This window comes from Myxocyprinus asiaticus, chromosome 3, assembly GCF_019703515.2.
Source record: "Myxocyprinus asiaticus isolate MX2 ecotype Aquarium Trade chromosome 3, UBuf_Myxa_2, whole genome shotgun sequence".
Lineage (NCBI taxonomy): Eukaryota > Metazoa > Chordata > Actinopteri > Cypriniformes > Catostomidae > Myxocyprinus > Myxocyprinus asiaticus.
In genome coordinates, this window is record NC_059346.1 from 47,028,065 (window position 1) to 47,042,695 (window position 14,631).

Below are 14,631 nucleotides of genomic sequence, written 5' to 3' on the forward strand. Positions count from 1 at the left end.
GTGGATGATTTAGGGTTTTAGGATTTACAGTGTTACGTCAACATGGCAACGAAGTTGTAAAATTATATTTAACTTTACACAAAAAAGGTTAGTAAGCTTTTGTTAGTGAGGTTGCAAAAGACCAATAGGATGTAAAGTGATATTGAGGACATAGTAAAAACCTGTAAATTGTTCAAATTAAATTTCCAATTGTTTTTTAATTTTTTTAATTTTGTAAATTTTTTTTAACTTTTATTAGAGAAAGCAAAAAAAAAAAAAAAAATGGATTTCTTTTTTTTATTTTTATTTATTTTTTTTTATGCTGGTTTGGAATTTTAGAAGGTACATGGTACATGGCCAGAATGACAACATCCACTCACATTAAAGTGATACAATTATTCAAAATTCCCCCCGTGTTCACTTAATTGTAATATTGTGATAAAAGCATCAAAAAAATAATATTAGGACTTAAGTTGGGGGCATGAAAATATACTGCCTAGAAATGACCCTTCTGGCCAAGAATAAACTGGATATTAGGTTTTACTACATTTGTTATGTTTTTGCTCATTTGCTTCAAAGAGGCTGGTAAACCAGACATAATAATTACAGAAAATATATGTTCTTATCTGTAGTAGGATGGGATTCCAGAAAATTTTGCCTTCTTTTTTTTTTTTTTTTTTTTTTACCTGAATTTACCCTATAGTTTGATGTGAAGTTTTAAGTTTGATGTGCCTGCATCTCTCACTGAGGTTAAACTGAGAGATACATTTTATGAAGGGAAAATGGGGTTGATATTAAGACTAGACTGTAACAAGCACACCTCTGCTGATTGAGCAAAAATTAATTGTGCAGAAGTAACAGACAGCCTAAACGTTTGCATTGGTTCCCTGAACTGCTCCTGCTGTTGTTACACATTAACAAACACAGAACACATAATTAGTGCCATTCATTCTGTGAGGCACCGTGCAGCTCTCCAGTGTCACCTAGCGTTACACATTTTCATCCCACAGTTGGGTTCAGGAGGTTCAAAGTGAGGCTTTGCTGTCAGATTACTCTACAGTGTAATGAAATACACTGCCTGCAATTCGCACTGAATCAAAGGAGCAGAGTTGTGAGGACTTGGAGATAGCTGTTCAGTTCAAATGCCTCTACAAAGACATTTAGCATTTTTCTAAAATTAATTACTATTTATGAATAAACAGGCTTTTAGATTAAGATATAGACTGCATGTGTATTTACATTGCTTTTCAAACATTTTTCCTTCACCCCAATCAGTTGACTATATGTCCTGCCAAACTTAAATGACTTTCTTTCTTCTGTGGTACACAAACAGAGATGTTAGGCATAATGTTAGTCTGAGTCACCGTTTACTTTCATTGCATCCTTTTTCCATACAATGAAAGTGAATGCTAACTGAGGTTAACATTCTGCTTAACATCTCCTTTTATGTTGCACAAAAAAAAAAAAAAAAAAAAAAACAAAAAAAAAAAGAAAGTCATACAGGTGAACTATTCCTTTAAGGTACTCTGGCCTAAAAGAGAAGTCATTTTGAGCTTTTCCTCTGGCAAGATGTCCTAAGTTGCCCTTAATGCCAGAGAACAGTTACCGGCGTGTGATTTCTTTTTGATCAGACTTGACCCTCCCTAGAGGCTTGTATGATTGGTTAACTTCACACTCACATAGAGAGCCAATCTCCTTCTTTGTACAAGTAATTTTGAAACCATGCACTCACAGTCACTGCAGCTTGGGCCAGTTCTGATCCCAGTGTGGTGTGCTCACAGTTTTTAGAAGAGAATAGTTCAGTTCCACTTTTCACCCGGATTTCACTGGCTTTCAGGCTGATCTGGAGTGGCACTTTAACCCAGCCACTTGGCTAATTGTGAGCTTCCAGATGGTCTAAATTACCTTTTGATAGGGGACTGCAGGCTGGTAACTTCATCATTACTCTGTTTTAGTACCTGGCCCTTCAGGTAATTTGTGTATAATCTAATTCAAAGAATTGCTGTAATGTGAAGACTGGAAGAATATTTTTTTCTGCCCGTTTGTTATGCAAAACAGTAGACCTTTCCTCAGTCAGGGATGAACTGATTGTACTGTAGGGAGCTCCGGGACTTTTCCTGGTGGGCTGGTTGACTATTAGGTCGGCTGTCGAAATCCAGATTATAAACAAAGTAAATATACATTTCTTTAAAGGTTGTAAAGTTCTGACATTGTCAGGTCGGCCCGTTTAAAGCCATCTCTCTGCCAATGCCCATGTCTCCTCATCTGTGAGAAGCCAAATATGGTGGGAGGTTGGATGTTATGTTAAAAGCACCGTACAGTATATCTCAAATGAATGAAGTCAGTAAATGCACAAAATAAATGCAATCAAATGCACCCCAGCTAGACATTTATTGTTACATGTATATCAAAATGCAGTGAGAATCAGTATATATATAAACTACAGTAGATAAAAAAGTAGGCAATGGTTTGTATTATAGACATATGTTAAACATACAGTAGGGCATTATCTGCTTTGGGTTGTGATGGACTGTTATTCTGTTGGTCATGGACTGTTTTCAATCCACCAGTTATCAGGCAAATTTACCACAAATTAAATATAAGGGGATATAAGGGAGTGAAAATAAAATAAATATAATTTGTGTATGTTTACTCAGAGCTGTCAGTCGAAGGTGTTTGACCTGTCCCATGGTGTGTCTCAGTATGCTTGGTTTCCTTGTGAGGAGTCGCAACAGCACAGCTGGACTTCAAAATATTGGCTAAAGGTAAGAGATGGTTTCAGTTTCAGACACTGATGTCATGTCACATCAAATACACAAATCAGTATTATCATGATTTTGACAACTAGGCCATGTTCTTGAATAAGCAATCAGATTTTAGGGTTAGTTTTAAGGTTATGCTGTAAGCTGGGGTTGGTCATCAAAAACATTATTATCAACCTATGGTTTCCTTCTGAATTTAGAGGTGGTTAATGGTTAGGGTTTGGGGTTAGGGATAGGGATATGAATATGTTGAAAAAATGTTGATCCAGGAACACAGCCAATTTGGTAAAATCCCAGTTTAACACACAACTTACTGTGATTTCACCAAGTGTAGTAGACCATGTTCCATTCTGCCAAATTGTGCCATCCCAAGCACATTTTCCCTCTAATATTAAATTTTGACTCCACTAATGTTTAGGTTTAGGGTTGAGGTTTGGGTTAGGGTTTTAGGGTAAATAAAATATGCATTCCTGTTCACTGTACTACATAATTTACAACTAAAAACACAGCTCACTTTTGGTGCCCACTCATTTTACTTGGAAACTGGAGCTCACAAGTGCCCTTACGTTCAACAAGACTACTAGCTTCGGCCACTGGAGGCAGTAATTTCACTAGGCACAGACCGACTTCAGCAGCAGAACATTCGACCTACTGTCATCAAAATCACAGTGCGATCAGTCATCCCTGGATGTTTGGTTCTAGAACAACATTCTTATGAACCATTCAGAATTTAGGCTTAGTCTTTGAGCTGGAACTGGGACTTGAAAAACATTATTATCAACCTGTTATTTCCATCTAAATTTAGAGATAATTAATGGTTAGGGCTAGGGTTAGGGATAGGGTTACAACTATATTTGATCAACAGAAGTTGTTGATCCAGGAACACATCCTACTTGGCAAAATCGCTTTTACAAATTATGTGATATGAATGGATGTCAGTAAGCATCTTTTATTTCTCATAAGGCTTATTACGCTCATCCTATGGTGGCTGCTGCGGTCATTATCCATCTTGCTGCTGACGGAACTGGTGACATCGACCAGAGACAGCACAACGTTACTGTTCAGCTGGTGGACACTAAAGAGCAAACACATTCTCTTGGTTAGTCTCACCATATTTCAATAATATAATAACCCTCAGTTTACTTCTCTATTTATTAGTATTAATAAAAGCTATTACTAGCCAAGTATACACATTCAGTACATAGTCAGTTTTCTAGTAATCTAATTCTTGCATAGTTTACCCAAAAATGAAAATTCTATAATTATTTACTTACCCTATATTTTTTCATCTATGGAACAACAAAGGGAGATTAGCAGAATGCAGAATGCTGCTTTTTCTTTATTACAAAAGTGAATATTGATTTATACTATCAATCAAGCTCCAAAAGGACAAAAATATGATAATATGCAATAGCTTAGTCTGAGGAAAGACCAGTCCTCCATGCCAAGAGACTAGCCAGATGTTGTACTTAAAATTAACGCTACTATCGCATGAGGTGATATACTGAATATTGTGCAATGATTGAACGGTTTCAGGGGACTGGAGACTGAGTTGCCGGAACAATCCACTGGTTATTCCTGTGAGTCACGACCTGAGCACGGCCTTCTATCGAACAAAGGCTATCAAAGTGAACTTTGGCTCACCTCTGGTGGCCATCTCAGGTGTGGGCCTGCGCTCCTTCCAATATTTTGACCCTATCACGATCAGCGGCTGCCAGAGCAATGAAATCTATAACCCTATGGGCCAAAGGTGAGGAAATCAATCTACCATTGCTTCCACTCATGGCAGTTGTGTTGTGTCAACCATGCAGCATACTGAACTAGTGTTTCAATCTTCTTCAATCTATAAAGGTTTCATGTAAAGGTTTTCATGAATTAGTTTTTAAGAAGACTTAGAGTTTGTTCACACCAAACACATTTTTGTGTCCATTTTTTTTAAAGGTTTTCTATTTAGATATGTGCTAAACAGACATCTTTGACTGTTGCGTCTCACCGTGAAATGAGCAACGTGTTTTAAAGAAACCATGTGGTTCCATTAATTGTGTTGCATCTAGCTTTTCATAAGGCATTCAGTGTGAACAGCCCCTAAGTTGACATGATGCAACTTCTTTCAATAATCTTTGCAAATGTCACAATCCCTTAGTTGCGTTCACTACTCATGTGATGTCATCGAGTGTCAGAAGCCAATGGTCAACAATGCCGAGATGAAGTGCAGTAGTCCTGGATACTTCAATGGAGCGCGCTGCACCATCACCTGTAACCGAGGATATATACTGAAAATTCATAGAGATGATGACATCATCAAAACACAGGTACCACTATGTTTAGTTAATCACTTTTAGAATGTACTGTATAATAAACACTCACTGAGCACTTTATTAGCACCTGTACACCTGTACCCCTACTTATTCATGCAGTTTTCTAATCAGCCAATTGTGTGGCAGCAGTGCAATGCATAACATCATGCAGATATGGGCCAGGAGCTTCAGTTAATGTTCACATCAACCATCAGAATGGAGAAAAAAATGTGATCTCAATGATTTCGACCGTGGCATGATTGTTGGTGCCAGATGGGCTGGTTTGAGTATTTCTGTAACTGCTGATCTCCTGGGATTTTCACGCACAACAGTCTCTAAAGTTTACTCAGGATGGTGCCAAAAACAAAAAACATCCAGTGAGCGGCAGTTCTGCGGACAGAAATGCCTTGTTGATGAGAGTGGTCAACGGAGAATGGCCAGACTGGTTCGAGCTGACAGAAATTCACAGTACAGTAACTCACATAACCACTCTGTACAATTGTAGTGAGCAGAATAGCATCTCAGAATGCACAAACGTCAAACCTTTAGGGAGATAGGCTACAACAGCAGAAGACCACGTCGAGCACTTTATTAGAACCATAGTGTTCCTAATAAAGTGATCATTGAGTGCATGTGGACAGTACTTTATGTGTGTGTGTGTGTGTGGGCAGGTTTAAGTGGTTTACGAGGACTTTTTTTTAGGTTACAAACTGGTAATTACAAGGGTATTAGGCTATAAATGTGGTTTATGAGGACATTTCTAGTGTCCCCATAATTCAAATTGCTTAAAAAACATACTAAACGATGTTTTATTGAAAATGTAAAAATGCAGAAAGTTTTTTGTGAGGGTTAGGTTTAGGGGTAGGGTTAGGGTTAGGGGATAGAATCTATAGTTTTTACAGTATAAAAATCATTATGTCTATGGAGAGTCCTCATAATGATAGCTGCACCAACATGTGTGTGTGTGTGTGTGTGTGTGTGTGTGTGTGTGTGTTTATTTCCTGCAGTAAAATCTCTTATATTTTTGCCAAGAATTTGGACCAGGTTTTATAGAGAAGTACACAACACAATCATACACAGTCACACATGCACACACAACGGCTTATATTAGATTAAGCAATAATTATTGACTCATGCCCTGACCACATACAGAGAAAGCAGCAGTAAAGATTTATGGCTCACGTAGGGTTTGCTAAGCAAACTGTGAGAGGTTAAGTGAATGGTCACAATAGCTGGCGCTCTGAGCAGTGGGCTCTCTGCTGTTGGCTTGATGTTGTTTTTATGTCTTTCTCCCTCACTGGAACCACTGGAATGGTCCATGTGGCTCCAATAAAAGACAAGCTGTAGATTTTTCATAAACTTTACTCTCAACCTCCTCTCTGACTGGAAGTTGTTTTCTTGTTGTTATTGTAATAGGCTGGAAAAACAGTTGACTGAATAGCAACCTCAACGGTCATCTTTGAGTGATGGAAAGGAAGTTCCTGCTTCCAGAAATCACTGTCTGGCAAACATGAATACACTGATAATTTTTCACAAAGCATGGCTGCTTGCTTTGGTTCTTACATATCATGGTTTTGTCTAGGGTTGAGAAGCCCCATTATTTTACATATTTTATTCTTTTGAGTGCTACTCAAGTGTGGTATTTTATACATTGGTTATGTAATTAATTAAATTAGAAAATATGTGTTTTAAATAGTGCAGTTTCGGAGCTTAAAAATCACCTTTTAAGTCAACAAATCCTTTGTAAACATAGCTAGTGTTCTTTGGATCGGCTCATTTATTTTTAATGGGATATGACTGAAAGTGTGATTTTCAATTCAGTTAGTGATGGACTCAGCAATCAGTGCAGTCAATTCAGCTGATTCAGTTTGATTTAACCAACAACTCGTGCTCAGTTTTGCATATTATTTCAACCGATTCATTGCAAAAGAATAATTCATTTGATGCAAATAAAATGATTCATTAATGCAAAGCAATGATTCGTTTGATGCAAAAGTTTGATTCATTCAATCCAAAAGAACAATTCATTTGATGCAAAAGATGATTCATTCGATGCCAAAGAACAATTGTTTCGTTAGTCAGCGATAGCTAGTTTTGTCTTCAAATTCTTGTCTGATGTCATTATGAGTATCTGTAAAATAATTGTTGTACATCTACAAGTCAAACTCACAAGATGGACTTACAGTAGCAATCAATGTGGTCGGTTCAACTGATTCAGGTTGATTTTAACCAACAACTCATATTCAATTAGGTCCAATGATTTGTTTGAATCAAAAGTATGATTCATTCAATGCAAAATAATGATTCTTTTGAGTAAAGTCCGTAAAAAAGTGGCATTCGTTTGATGCCAAAGAACGATTCATTCGCCAATCATCCATAGCTAGCTTTGTTTTCGATTTGTTGTCTGATGTCATTATGAATATCTGAAGAATCATTAGTGTGCATTTGATAGTCTCAACTCCCAACCCTTAGGCCACGTCCACAAGAATAAAGTTTTTTTTTTTTTTTTTTATTGCACTGATTTTGCTCCGTTTGCACCTTTCATTCACACTAGAACAGCATTTTCCAGCACAAAAAAAGGTACTTTCAAAAAAGCTCTCTATAACCGTATATGTAGGAAAATTATGACATTAGGAAACTGTAAACGGAGATTTGAAATGAAAACGGATTACTGTGTATGTGGCCTTAGAAGGCAGCACATGTAACTATGAAAGCATTCTAAAAATGGGCTGGTGTGTGTGTCTGTGTCTCTATTAGTTTGTGTACACGAGGGTCTACGTGTGTCTTTGTGCGTGAGTGTGTGTGCCTTGCACATCTGTTAATTGTGCTTGCATGTTCTGGTTCACTACTGTTTGAACGTATGAAGAAACTGTCAGAGTGTAGTCGGTCAGGATGCTATTTTTTCGAGTCTATTTGATATCAAAACACTGGAGCACCATGCTCAGCTGCCACTGCGCTCCCTGAGGACTTTGTTTAAGGCACGGCCACGGATCAGTGGCACTGTAGATCTGCCAGCCCAGTATGCCCTCACTAAGCAACGAACATCGATTGCTGCAACCCGTTGAACCCAGTTCCACATACAAAAGGCCAGCGTTGGCAAAGGCAATCATTTACCCCACTCCACCTGGCCAAGTGTTAGCACAGTGCTAACTCCACAAACCCTCAGTCATCCATCTCACCCCACCCATTCACAAAGAACATTCTGGGCCATTTTCTGCTCTGGCCCTTCAAAAAAACAACTCTTCTTCTATTTCCCAGCTCTTGTTGTCTTGGTGATATTCATGAAAAAAGAATATTAAAAAAAAAAAAAAAAGAAAAAACAATGAAAAAGTGCTGTGTGTTCTTTGTAAGCACATGAGTTCTACTGTATGTTGGGTGTTTTTTTGTTTTTTTTGCCAGCAGCCACTGTCGATTGAGAAACTTGGCATGTGAGTTATTACGCATTTGGAAAGAAAGGCTGCAGACAGTTTTTCTCTGCTTTTTGGAGGCCTCGACTTATTAAACAGTGGTGCACATTGGGGTCCAGGGCTGGGGGCTTCAGGGGCCATTAGGGAGATGTCTAGTCTAGTTATGTAAGGTAAAAGTGTAGAATTTTCACAAATACCACCACATCTGATACAGGAAATTTAATAGCTCTATATTTATAGCATTTCATTGTAAAAGTGAAATGAATCTATCCAGTATTCACAAAACTTTTGTTTCGGATGCACCCACAGTCATCCACTGTGCAGTATTTAAACCTTGCACTCTCTTATTTATATGACTTGAGATTTGGTGTAGTCAGTGTTTAAAGCAGGCCCATCTGTTGCTTAGAACATAAAATACTTTAATGTTCTTCATCACTGATTGTATGATTTGGTTGTAACCTCACTAGGAAGCCTGTTGAGTTTTGCCTATTTATATTCAGGGTTGAGAGAGTTACTTTTGAAATGTATTCCACTACAGATTACAGAGTACATGCTGTAAAATGTAATTTGTAACATATTCCATTAGATTACTCAAGGTCAGTAACGTAATTTAAATACTTTGGATTATTTCTTCAGCACTGGTAGATTTTTTCACTTGTTTTGACTATAAAAACACTGTCAGTACAGTTAGACAAAATACACATGTTAAAATTACATTCTCTGAAAAACCTAAATATCTTATGCAGTGTTGTTTCTAACAAGATTAATCAAACTGATCTTGTTTTAAGGATTTTTAGATATTTTTACAGGAAAACAATACAAAAATTAATATCAAGAATACAATTTTTGCCCTAATATCAAAGGTCTTACAAGAAAAAATAAATTATGATCCAACATGAATTTTCTTGATAAACAAAATATGATCGTGCCTGGTAACGTGTGCATGTAAAATGGCTAGAAATAGCATTTTAGCTTAGCGTAAAGCTGACAATTTATACAAGGTTTATTTCTGTTTCTTGTGCTCGAAACTTACTTCAAACTTACTACTCTGTCTGCTCGTATGAATGTAAAACATCATAAGAAAGTGTTTCTCCGCTGTTCAAATGCACTTTTGATCGCATCATTTATATGTATAAATGTTTTCCATCTGAAAAGACTAAATATTAAAAGAAACAAATGACAATAAAATGCAAAGTAATCTCTTCAGTAATCAAAATACTTTTTGATGTAATTGTATTCTAATTACCAATAATTGAAATTGTAACTGTAGTGGAATACAGTTACTTATATTTTGTATTTTAAATATGTATTCCTGTTACTTGTATTTCATTACTCCCCAACCCTGTATATTTTTATAGATATACTGCAAATATATACTGTAAATGTATAGATATAAAATATCAAGTCAGATATAATATAAATATAGGTGTAATTGTAATAGTGCTGACAGTTGATTACAATTTTTAATCGTGATTACAGTTTTTTTATATATTTAAAAAAATACATATTTTTATCACGGTTAATCAGATTTTAAAGTGCTGAAATTTGACTCTAAACATACTTCTTTTCCTGTCAAAATGCATTTATTTCCTTAGGAAAGAAAACGAAACAATATTAAAAAAATATAATGCTTTATTAACATTTTCCAAACACAGTATTAAGATAGAAATGCACTAAAATGGTACCAATTCAAGTAACATTAAACGTTTCCCAAAAGTTTGACTAATAGAAAGAACTAGTTTCCCCACATAGGTTGCATATTAATTGCAATGGGCATTAAACCTTTTAAACTCTCATCCTCCATAATATAATTCAGCCCGCAGACTGTAGCGATCCGCTTTGTTACAGTAATCTTGAAGCCACGTTCATGATTCACGTCAGGGTGACAGTGCCGCTTTGAACTCCCCATGAAAAGCGCTTGCAGACAAAAATGTCTCATTCTGTATTTTGGTGATACGTAGTTAAGACTTGCCTTGCTTCTGTGGTAATTAAAATATGCCTTACTTAGGATGTAAAATGCTTTCTGTTACAAGTCCCATCTAGGCTTGTTTTGTGAAACAAATAGCTCCTTTCCCAATCACTTTATCACTGACACGTAATCACTGTTGTGTGTGTTTGTGGTGTGTGCGTCTGTGTAATGACACGAGGGTTTCGCTCTTCCAATGAGCATTTATGCTGGTTTATGCTGTATTAATGGTAAATGCATTAAACGTGATTCAGAACAATTAACACATAAATGGTACGTGTTAACGTGTTAATTTTGATAGCTCTAAATTATAAATATTTCACTAAAAATAAATATTGTAACAAAGTATGGTACTAAAACTACACAGAACACAATTGGCTTCATTTGTGAGACACAAACAGAACAAATTTCTGTGCAAATTACTTGTAAAAAACATACTTACATAAATTGTTGCATTGAATTGAATGCAACATTTAATTTTGCTCATTTTTCATCAAATCATTTTACTCATGTTGCATGAATAAGTTCCAGTATTTGCATTTCTTAAACAACTTATCCCCATGTTTGGTTTTTTTTTTTCATTAAAACATTTGTACAGTATATGGAATTTCATTTTAAAACATTCCCCTAACATTGGATTGTGCATATACAAAATCTCTGTGCAATTCTTAATTCCATCTCTTTCAGTCAGATATACTCTAGATGTTTTATATCTGTTCAATTTTAAGTTTTTAGAGACCATTTTTAAAACTTTTCATTTATTATATTCCATTATAAAGTTTTCTAGTTATTGTAGTGTAGTGTCAACACATTCACTCATTAAAACACTTAATCAAAAGCTTGATTTCATCAGAATAATGATTCAAAATAGGTATTTGATATGATTCCTTTAGAAAAAAATGTTTGGAATATAATATCTAAAAAACATGACAGTTGCAGGGTCTTCGCATTAAAATTTTTAATATGTTAAAGTTATTAAATTAAATACAAACATTTAACATTTATTTTCAAGTTTTGTTTGGAAGGCCGTAACTAAATAACCAAGATTTGATCGGCCACTAGTCAGAATATTTGAGGGTGCTTGTCTATAGTGGTTACAGCCCTGTTTTGCATGTGTGCAATAGTAAGAGTATGATGGCAGTGGGAAGAAGCCCTTGGCCCTTTACACAGGGAAAGTGCTGATCCCAGCACAGTCATTAAAACTTATCAGCTATCTCGAGGGAGCTCATGATATGCGTTCTTAAAGACTCTAGTCAGCGACAAATTAGCCATTTCATCATTAACCTGTTACCGTAACATCATTGAGCGGCTGCCAATACAGTCCTATTTAAAAGCAGCTTTAGGAGCTGTTATAGACAGAGATTGATCTGTGTTTATACAATTGCAGGCCAAGCCCAAGCATCAAGGTTTATGATCTCACAACCCATCATGCACAAAAGGCCAGTTTTGGGAGCAGATAACTACAGCAACAACATCCAATACAGTGTCATGTCTTTGTGGCTGCAACCTTCTGGCTGTCGGCCTCTTGTTTTTGCCAAGGTGTTATTGAAAGCAGAGCATGTCCTGAAATCACTATTAGGCAAACAACATTTCAGCAGCGCAGAGGGAAATGGAGACTTCAAGGTTTGCTTTACCCCCTGTTTTTTTGCGCTTATGTGTGTGTGTTGACTGAGTTTGCTTACGTGTGTTACTATGCATTTGTGCGTGTGTGTATGCGGAGAGAGAAAGACAGGATGGAGGTGGGGTGCAAAAGAAAGTCCAACAGTGGCATCTGTGTTGAATTAGGCACAGTAGTCAGTGGTAGTTAAATACTCGGTGGAGGAGGAATCAGCAGCTGTAAAGTTTTAAAAGAAGGAAACTCCGCACGCAGACACCCCTCTATCCCCCTCCACAACTTGCCACCCCGTGATGGGACGGCAGTCCCCTTCTCTGACGAGCCGTTCTCTGTCTGCTCACAAGAAGGAACAGCCTGTGAAGACATTACACTGCAAAAAAATAACTTTCTTATTCAGTATTTTTGTCTTGTTTTCCAGTATAAATATCTTAACATCCATAAGATACTAGGTCTTGTTTTCAGAGAATACAGCAAAACACCCAAATTTAGTGAGGTTTATGCTAAAAACAACAAGCAAAATACAAAAAAACAAAAAACAAAAACAAAACAAAACAACTGCTAATGGATTAAGTTAAATAAACTAATTTCAAGAGAACAACAAGTTTATTTTTCATACCCCACTGGCAAATGTTTTTTTTTTTTTATTTCTTGTTCTAAACATAAATCTCTTAATCTCTTATAAAATGTTGCTTATTAAGTACAGTTATTTTGTTTTAATAATGTTTAGGTATTTCTACTGGAAAACAAGACTAAAATATAGAGTAAATTTTTTTTTAGTTTTTTTTTTAGAGCTGTCAAAATTAACACGTTAACGCATGAGATTAATTTAGAAAGTAAAACGTGTTATTTTTCTTAATCACGATTAACGCATTTATCGTCAATACAGCATAAACACTGGTTGGAAAAGGATGGAATCTTTGTAATGTGTCCGCCCGGAGTCATTACACTGACGCACACCACAAATACACACAGCAGTGATTCAGTGTCAGTGATAAAGTAGTAAGGAAATGACCTCTTAACGCTATTTGTTGTACAAAAAATAAGCTTCTTAATTACCACAGAAACACGTCAAGTCTTAAATATCACCAAAACGCAGAATGAGATGTTTTTGTCTGCAACTTTTCATGTGGAGTTAAAAGCAGTGCTTGATGCTGGCGCCCTGATACGAATCATGAACGCAGCTTCACGATTGCTGTTAGCAACAGTCTGCGGGCTGTTTAATATTGTGGAGGATGAGAATTTAAGAGTTTTAATGCCCACTGCAATGAATGTGCAATGTATGGGGGGACTAGTTCTTTCAATTACTGTTACTTGAATTTGTGCCATTTTAGTGCATTTCTATCTTATTCTGTGGAACACTTTGGAAAATGTTAATAAAGCATTATATTGATCAATATTGGTTTTTTGTTTTTCTCAAGAAGAAAATTAATGCATTTTGACAGGAAAAGAAGTATATTTAGAGTCAAATTTCAGCACTTTCAAAATCTGCTATTAATTGCGATTAACTACAAAAATTATGCAATTAATCGCGATTAAAACAATTAATTGACTGAAAGCACTATTTTATTGTATTTAATTTTTTTGCTATGTACTTCTAACTCAAGTAGAAATGGCGTGCACTTGTTTGCGTTTTTTATTTGTGTACATGTGACCATGATTACCTACCTTACAGGTGGGTCCCTGGGCATTCAAACAGCCTCCTGTGTTTCTCCTGTTCAACCACAACAGTTTATGTTTTCCTTTTCATCCAACACACACACCCCATGACTGTGGTCATTTCTTTTACTACTTCTGTAATGCAGCCAGTGTCGGCTAATAAACTTTGTGTCTGAAGTGTCATTCAACTTTCAAATGGCTTTGAGAGAGCCAGAGAAGTCTGGGGAGGGAAAGTTAGATGACACATTTATGTACTTCTGTAGCCTCAGAAGTGTTAATAAAGAAGGCAGGTATGCATGCTAACACACTCTTTGGCATTGTTATGACAAATAGACAGTGGTCGCTCTGACCCTAGGGGGAGATGTAGAGTAGTTTGATGGCCATTCACTTTTATTTTTTTTTATTACTTTTTTTTGAGACAGTGATATGAGGTCAAAAAAATATATTTTACTATGTTGCTGCCCTCACATAATGAGGAATGTATGAAGGAACGTACCCTTCAGGATGTCCTCTTTTCATGAGCACTTACAGTTGTGTCCAAAATATTGGCATCCTTGGTAAATATGAGCATAGAAGACTGTGAAAAATATGTCTTTCCCCTTCTGTCACTCACTCGACATTGTGTCGATGTAGTGACACTAGGGGTCGCTCTTGAGAGCCCTGAACACCTCAGATCTTTGAGAAAAGGCCAATGAGAATTGGCAGGTGGAATTTGCATGCCACTCCCCCGGACATACAGGTATAAAAGGAGCTGGCTCGCAACCACTCATTCAGATTTTTTCTTCGGAGCCGAGAGGTTGTACTATCAGCAAGCTGAATACTACTGCTGTTCCATTCACCTCTTAAGAAGCGTATGCTGTTGGATATATGGTGCATTTCCAGCGGCTTTCTCTCCTTCTGCACAACAAGATTGCAGATTTCGCCCCTGGGCACTTCGACAGTGCTAAAA

General features: G+C 36.5%; 1 protein-coding gene across 1 annotated transcript in view; it reads left to right on the forward strand.

Annotated features, from left to right (window-relative positions):
* The window catches only part of pappab (pregnancy-associated plasma protein A, pappalysin 1b), a 138,852-nt gene that overhangs the window by 62,754 nt on the left and 61,467 nt on the right, over positions 1–14,631 (forward strand). Inside the window, exons 11-14 of the mRNA XM_051669375.1 lie at positions 2,637–2,744; positions 3,705–3,840; positions 4,278–4,491; positions 4,885–5,053. Of these exons, the coding sequence (XP_051525335.1) occupies positions 2,637–2,744; positions 3,705–3,840; positions 4,278–4,491; positions 4,885–5,053 (627 nt within the window). The remainder of the gene's footprint in view (positions 1–2,636; positions 2,745–3,704; positions 3,841–4,277; positions 4,492–4,884; positions 5,054–14,631) is intronic.